Source organism: Dipteris shenzhenensis, chromosome 26 (assembly GCF_047967505.1).
Source record: "Dipteris shenzhenensis isolate YYH24624 ecotype China chromosome 26, Dip_SZ_1.0, whole genome shotgun sequence".
NCBI lineage: Eukaryota > Viridiplantae > Streptophyta > Polypodiopsida > Gleicheniales > Dipteridaceae > Dipteris > Dipteris shenzhenensis.
Genome location: NC_141621.1, coordinates 2560532 through 2568689, shown reverse-complemented (window position 1 = coordinate 2568689; position 8158 = coordinate 2560532). Strand labels below are relative to the sequence as shown.

General features: G+C 44.8%; 1 protein-coding gene across 4 annotated transcripts; it reads left to right on the top strand.

The window, feature by feature from the left end:
* The first annotated feature begins 1686 nt into the window (after positions 1-1686).
* Positions 1687-5556, top strand: LOC147884531 (pentatricopeptide repeat-containing protein At2g13600-like). Of its 4 annotated transcripts, none has more exons than XM_087397895.1 (3): positions 1687-2264; positions 2687-2796; positions 3111-5556. In XM_087397895.1, exons 2-3 carry the CDS (start codon positions 2750-2752, stop codon positions 4987-4989), a joined length of 1926 nt encoding a protein of 641 aa, XP_087254021.1. In that variant the 5' UTR covers positions 1687-2264; positions 2687-2749; the 3' UTR covers positions 4990-5556. The 4 variants fall into 4 exon arrangements, with proteins under 4 accessions (XP_087254021.1, XP_087254020.1, XP_087254023.1 ...); XM_087397894.1 differs by having other exon boundaries at positions 2411-2796; XM_087397897.1 differs by having other exon boundaries at positions 1687-2796; positions 3111-4195; positions 4476-4669.
* The last annotated feature ends 2602 nt before the right edge of the window (positions 5557-8158 follow it).

The following is an 8158-nucleotide window of genomic DNA, read 5'->3' as shown; positions in this document are numbered from 1 at the left end:
CACATGTGCTCTTAGTTCAAAAGAAAGATGGCTCTGATCGTATGATTCAAACCAACAAAACTTATTTGGTGGAGCTTTTCTTTTTGCATTTGAGCTCCCTTGAACCCATGAATTTATTTGATAAAGCTCCCTTCGTTAGTAGTTTCATTTTGTTTCTTTTCATGACCGAGCTTCTCCCCTATATGTCCCCCTGTTAAAAAAATCAAAGATAGGATTCTAAGGGTTACGATATAAAAGGCTACTAGTGGTTTTCGTTATTATTTTTTAAAATTTAAGCTTTTCGTGCTTTTTATATTTATTATTTAAGTCATGATTTCCTCTCCATATGTTGCATTCCCTCGACAACTCTTATGCAAAAAGATTATCACTCGAATAGAAAGTATGAGGTTGAGTCAAGTGTTGTTGCTTTTTCATATCTTTTGTGATTTGTGTATTATGGTCTTCTTTGCCTGTCCTCATGAGACTCTAGCATACACAATTTTGACACTCAAATTCTCTATTGTGTTTTAGGATTTGCACATTACCTAAGGACGATTGCTTGGGCTTACATGTATGTATATATGTATATGTATATGTATACGTATACGTATACATCTCTCTCTCTCTCTCTCTCTCTCTCATATACATATATATATGTATGTATAAACACAAATTTTTTTTGTGAAATCCATGTATGCTTATATTACAAGAAGCAGTCCCCAAAGAGAGAGGACACGATATCAGAAGATTTCTGTGTAAGACAAGTAAAATAGAGTATTGCCTGAGCGACATCTAGCAAAAAGTAGAATCTCCAAAGACTCTATATTTCTGTCTTTCCGTAGAGTCTAGAGTCCCCAAGTTCAATAAAAAAACTTTAAATCAGAAGTCATCCGCATCTTAGCAAACAGGCTTGACATTTAGCAACAATTTGCAAGTTCGTGCCATCCAGATTGCTTACCGAGCGATTGAATTGAACCTTCAAGCTTATGCTTGCCATGTACATTGACCCTGCCCATTCAAATTGGGATGTCTCACTTCCATATGTGATTGCAACATACAACACAGCCATACAAGGATCGACTCGCATTAGTCCCTTTGAGGCATTGTATGGGCGGCCACCCAAATCTCCACCTAAAGTAGGAATGATTGAAATAGATACCATCAAGAATAAGGAAGCCCGACAATGGGCTGACTATTTGCAAGGCTCTCTTACTTTCCTCTGAAAGAACATTGCTGACCATCTTCGACGCGAATAATTTGACGCGAATAAGGTCGTCAAAGATTTTTGTACAATTGTTGACACAAACCCATGACGTATGAACCTAGAGATTTGGTAATGGTCCATTACCCGATCAAGAAGAAGGGGCTGGGCAAGAAATTCATTGCAAATGGGTAGGTCCCTATGAAATCATCAAACCTATCGGACCAACCACCAATGAGCTTCGCCGTTGTGACCAAGTCCACAGGCGGACAAGAACAACCGCTCACATCTCCCGCATTAAAAGATTATTTGCTCGATCTTTTCTTCCTCAGAGGGCAACGATGTCGTAACACGTGGCTATGCCGCCACCTCATCATGTCCACATGGTGCTATGTCTGCCCACGTGCCGTAAATCGGTTGCCACCTGCATCGTTCTTGCGCTGACCATGCATCCATTGTACCGATGGATGTCGCCCCCTAAAAGGGTTGTTCTAATGAAGCTAAAGGCAGTCTCTGATCGGACCTTTCTTGCTCAGTCTTTTCTCGTGGATCTCTCTCTCTCTCCGTCCTACTTCGTTCGTCGATCTCCTATTGTGCATCTCGATTTCTTGGTTCTTTGTCTGATCGTTACGATACGACAACCTGTAGATGTTGATTGTGAGAAGTATTGTTGATGTGGCATTGTGTGCCTCCATCCCATCTTTTTCTCCCCCTTTCTCTCTCTTCCTTCTCTCTCTTTTCTTGCTCCATCTTTTCTCCCCCCCCCCCCTTTCTCTCTCCCCCCCTTCTCTCTCTCTCTCTCTCTCTCTCTCTCTCTCTGTGGGCAGGCACACGAATGAAATCCATCCGGAATAAAATGAGCCTTTTGGTTAGTTTATCTGTGATTATCTTCAATGGTCTACCATAATGAAATCCCTGTGGACAAGGAAAAGCGCTCGTCTTTTCTAGGGCGAAAGATTTCTCAGAACTCTAACGTTTTTAGTGTAACCGCAACTGTACGTGCAAATATTCACGAAACGCCTCTCCAAAAATATGAATCTCCAAGGCATATGGAGATTCCAAGAACCTAGCTGACACAGTGAAGGTGAGCTGGTCCAACTCAGCTCCAATTCAAACTGTTTCCAGTCAAAATGTGTTTCGAAATGTTTGGCCCAAAATGTTTCTTAAGAGATGGAGGAAGCTGGACGCATCAAGCTTTGTAGAGGACGATGCCTCCCCTTTTGGTTGCAGGTTCTCAAGCGACTACAGTATCGCTGGAGGGATGGCCTTTGCTTCCCCAGGAGTGTGCTTGTGATGCTACTGCGGCCAGCCAGGAGGTGCTAGCTCTCGTTAATGGCTAGGCTGTGCAAATGCAGACAAATCGCTGTAGATTATCAATATGCAAAATGATCCTACAAGGTACAGGAATAGGTTTCGAAATGTTTGGCCCAAAATGTTTCTTAAGAGATGGAGGAAGCTGCACGCATCAAGCTTTGTAGAGGACGATGCCTCCTCTTTTGGTTGCAGGTTCTCAAGCGACTACAGTATCGCTGGAGGGATAGCCTTTGCTTCCCCAAGAGTGTGCTTGTGATGCTACTGCGGCCAGAGATTATCAATATGCAAAATGATCCTACAAGGTACAGGAATAGGCCATTTATATAAGCACTGGAAATGGGTTGAAGCAACTTACATGATGGTGCACAAATAAAAGTTTGAAATATCCCAAACTCTTGCTCACAGTGGTGCTCTACCAAAATCCAAGTTATTATGGATCTAGGTTACAACAACTCTTCTGAGTTCTGGCACTTCGTAGATGCACCCCAGGCCTTTTTATTGTTGTTGAATGTTTCAATGAATCAAAATTAGACTATTCTTAGGGGGTGGAATTTTCATTTTTTATGTCTCCTTACTTTTCATAAGAATCATGGCCCTGATAGTCTTCTTCGCACAGTGCAGAAGGGACCTTTCATTGGAATGTTGAATCTTTCAGGAGAGTATTTGAAGAGGGTCAGCTCTATGAGGCCAGCCAGATTGTGGATTGTATGGAACAGCAAGGAATCTGTCCCCCCCCAGATATATTAAGTTGTCTGCTTCAGCAATGCAACAAAAAAGATCACCTAGGAATTGGCAGGAAGTTGCATTGGCTTATTATGAAATGTGGAATCAAGCCATATGCTTTCCTAGGAAGCCATCTTATTCGCATGTTCACGGTGTGTGGAAGTTTGTCAGAAGCGAGGCAAGTGTTTTGTCAACTGCCCAAACCAAATGTATTTGCATGGGGTGCTATTATCTCAGCACATGCCAAGCTTGGACAAGATGAACAGGCGATCGACCTTTTCAGGCGAATGCAACAGGCAAATGTGGTTCCTGATGGCCATGTGTTTGTTGCGGTTCTTAAAGCTTGTGCAAGCAAAACAGCTCTGACAGAGGGGCAGCTGATTCATGCCCAGATCAGTAACAGTGATTATGCTTCCAATATTTTTGTTGGGAGCTCCCTCATCGACATGTATTCCAAATGTGGTAACCTTGAGGATGCACACAAGGTGCTCAAAAGACTGCCAAAGCGAAATGTAGTAGCATGGAGTGCATTGATTTCAGGATATGCCGGGCATGGCCATGGCGTGGAAGCCCTTCAAACTTTCCAGCAAATGCAGCAGGAGGGCCTAAACCCAGACAATGTCACTTTTGTGAGCGTTTTGAAAGCATGTGTTTTGATAGCAGACCTGGAGCAGGGCAAGCTGATTCATTCTTATATCAGTAAATCTGGGTTTGAATCAGACGTCAATGTTGGGAACATTCTGGTCGACATGTACTCCAAGTGTAGGAGCCTTGAGGATGCTCGAAGTGTGTTCGACAGTTTGCCAAACCAAGATGTGGTGACATGGAGTGCAATGATTGCAGGATATGCCCAGCACGGGAATGGCCAAGAGGCTCTCCTACTTTTTGAACAGATGCAATCCGAAGGCATGGAACCAAATCAGGCGACATTTGTCTGCCTCTTGAGTGCATGTTCAAGCCTATCGGCCCTAGATCAAGGTAAGCTGCTTCATTGCCACATCATTGAAAGTGCTTTTGACCTAGATATCTGTGTTGCCAATGCTCTCCTCCACATGTATGCAAAATGTGGGAGTCCTGAGGATGCTGGAAGGGTGTTTATTGAGTTGCCAAAAAGAGACACAGTAACATGGAATGCCATGATAGCAGGATATGCCCAACATGGTGGCTTTAAGCTGGCAAAGAAATATTATTATGGCATGCAACTTCAAGGGTTTAATCCAAACAGTGTAACGTTTGTTTGTCTTCTTGGTGCATGCAGTCATGAGGGCCTCGTTATGGAAGGTTGTGACCTTTTTAAGGTGATGAGAGAAGATCATGGCATTGCACCAGAAGTTGACCATTACAGTTGCATGGCTGACCTTCTTGGCCGTGCTGGATTCCTGAATGAGGCAGAAGATATACTCCAAACCATGCCATTTCAACCCAATACAGCAGGGTGGTTGTCTCTGCTTAGCCATTGCAGAATGCATGGCAATGTTGGCATAGGAAACCGATGCTTTGATCAGCTTGTCACAGAAGATCACAGACATGCTGCTGGGTATGTGCTAATGTTAGATATTTATGCCGATGCAGGCATGTGGGAAGATGCAGTACATGTTGCAGGGCTGAGGGGTTGTGCAAATGCATGGAAGAAGCCAGCTGGAGCCTGTATTGAGATTGGCAATGAGGTGCATGATTTTATTGTAGGAAATAAAGGCCACCCGCACAGCAATGTTATATATGCAGAGCTGAAGAGATTAGACATGCGAATGAAAGAAGGATTTGTAACATAGTTGGCAGTCACCAATTGATAATGACAGCAGTTACCTATCAAGTCTAGCAGGTTGAGGGTTTTCTTAAGGTTTCTTCTGGCCTACAAGGGAGCATCAGTAGACGCAATACCAGTCTCTATGTATAGACCTCACTCTCATTCTATAGACTCAGTCCCAGAGATTATTGCCAGTCTCACTGCATGGTAGATACGGAGATCTACACGCATAGAGGCTGTAGATGGGATGGGATTCCCTCTCAGTGACTCTCAGTTATTATTCACGCACCCATAGCCACTTGGGTCAACATTTAGGGCTCCTCACATGCTGCAACGGCCAAGAGATATATTTCATGAGAGAGTGGAGGTCTATTTTTTACTTATATTGCCACAGTGTCATTGTGGCATTTCCACTCTCCGGATTGCATTGGTCCCGACAGCCTCATTTGTTTTCTGCATGACTTTGTATGAGGCTGTCTCAAGATTTCATCTTTGATTCCTAATAGAAGCTCAACGCTTTCCACAAAAAGGAAAACCTGATTTTGCTTGACAGTAGTTGCTGCTACCAGACGGATCTTTCGTGGCTAGTATGAAGATTGTCTCTACCTCACATAATTCATAACATTTGTTAGGAATAGTGCAAATTGCACTGTTCTAGAGAGGACTAAAAAGGGCATAGGGACAAATCCTAGTCTAACCTAAGGGGCAAAGTTGTATGTATTCATCATCTTGTTAATTATGATGGAGTGTACAGTTATGTATGTGTGCATTCCTCGCCTCTCACGCTCTCCCACTTTCTTCAACATGGCCTCTTGTCTTTGGACCTACCGCAGTTGTAGTGTTGCCCATCTTGTATCTTGAGAGGAGAGCTACACTTTGCTTCGTACAACATCTTGATCTAAGCTATTTAGCTCAAGTTATCTCCACTTAAAGCATTCAGCTTCTTGTGCTCCTAGATTTGTGTTAGTTTGATGGGTTTGCTTGGGACCCTCATGTGGAGGTTCCCCTTGTGCACTTTGTTGCAGTTTTAGTACTCGAGGGAAGACCTAGAGTCGACCTTGATGGGACTGCCTCCAAAGCACTTCTGGCTTGTTTCAACATAGGCCCAAGTTCGGCAGCCTCTGTCATCAATTGCCTAGACCCATGACGCCCACGCTTGAGATTGCCTCTATAGTCGCGAAGCCTTGGTCCCTAAGGTGCTACACACCTAAGCCTCGCTCAATGCCACAGGTTTCAGTGCCCTAGACGCCGAATTTCTGAGCTCCTCTACTTATTTGGGCCACCCCTTCTATTGTATTGCTCATTGCACCATAGTTCCGATTGCAACAGCTAGGAGTCCTACTTCAGCCATTACTCTCTGCTTGCTAGTCTAGCCTTTACCTTATTGCCTTGTTGTAGGCAGTACACCTCAGCCTTGTCGATGGTTGACCAGTGTCCCGGTCCCCCTCCCTCAGATAAATTTTTGCCGGTGTATTCCAATACATCTGAGCACTGCAGCAACCTACCACGATTACTACATTGCCTCCGCACAATCCGCTATAGCCGCACCTCCAAAGATTGGCCGAAGTGAGCTGCTCTATGTACTAGATCGCCTTTTTTGGCCTGCCCTCGGAGGGGAAGGTCATAGTAACGAATCCCGTTTGGCAAATTGAAATTATGTATTGGAATTATTGGAATTACCATGTAATTGCGTGTCATCCTAGCTCTGGTTGTCGTCGGAGATGTCGGCCAAGTGTGCGAGTGAACTGGTGTTGGGAATTGGAGTGTTTGATTCGTGTCGCAGTTCATCCACAGTCCGTTTTCGTGAAGGTGGAGTTCCAGACCATGCGATGTCTATATAATAGGCACCCAGGGCATTCACTGTTTACCGTTCCTGTGTGATCTATACTGTGTTTTCCGTGCAAGTTGTAGCCTGCAGATGTCTGGAGCTGGCAGCGCAGTGGAATCGATGGACACTGGAAGCGGAACCTTTGGTCGAGGTACGCGAACTTTTTGAAGAATTCCCTTTCTGAATTCCGAATTCATTTTTGCATGGCTTGTTTTCCTTTTCGTTTTTTCATGTGTAGAATTGAAGGAGTATGAAGTGAAAGGAGGCTCCTGTTGTGCTGACGACGCGAATTCCTCTGAGGTCCAGAAGCCCTCTGTTGGTACGGAAGCTGATACAGGTCGTTTCGCCTCTGTCGATTTGCGTAAAAAAATTAGCCTTCCGTTATTTTTTGCCGTTTTTACTTGGCCAGCACTAGAACGTTTTTTCAAATTCTGAAATCCTGTGCTTCCACATGGCACAATATACACCCTTAGATTTAAATTCTGAAAGCCCAAAAGCTTTGCTTTGAAAGCTTTTGAAAAGCAATCTGCGTAAAAAGCCAAGCTTTGAAAGCCAAGTAAAAAGCCAACTGCACCTTTAAATATAGGTGCATGGTTTGTTGCTTCTTCCCGTTTCCGTCAACTCTGCCAGCCCGTGTACGTATAGTGCAAGCAAGTTTGCTGGTAAGTAGTCGGCTCTCTGCCAGCCCAAGTGTTCCTGTACCAAGGGGGCACGAGTAGATCATCGACACCAAGTAGAACCACTCCGTGTCCGTCACATCGGCTTCCAGATCCAGTCCTGCCGTTGTGGAGTCATCCCCGCCAACTAGAGATTGAAGCTCTCGCAGAATTCTCCTCCGCTGCTGATCCACTTCGCTCGCTGCCATCTGCCTTGCATGATCGCTTTGCTCGACCTCTTTGGGATTGAAGTACCCATCTCCCCAACCCAGAACCTGCTCTCCATTGTTCGAGTACGTGAGCTGCCAGAAGATGGCATAAGTCCAGCTCTGTGGAGAATTGTCCACAATGGCTTGAAGCCGTTGGGGAAGGCTATCTTCGATGGCGCCAGTGCCGGCAACAGGTATGGATTGTTCTGATTCAAGCCATAGGGTATTTTCATACTGCGACCCCACGAAGGCCTCCAGCAAAGCGCGATCATCGTCCCACAAGCTTGCCATGATCAAATAGGTTGCTGGCGACTATACTTCGCTCGGTAATTACAACAAGTTCTCAGGCTCAAGCCACCAAGGCGTTGTCTTGAGCTCCCGTACTTCAGAGGGTCACGACGCAGAGATATTCGAATCGGTGAAGTCCTGCTCACCTTGAATTTTGTGGTGGATGAAGGGCCGTCAAGGGGGTAGTAGTAGGACGCCGCGGATGTTGAAGGG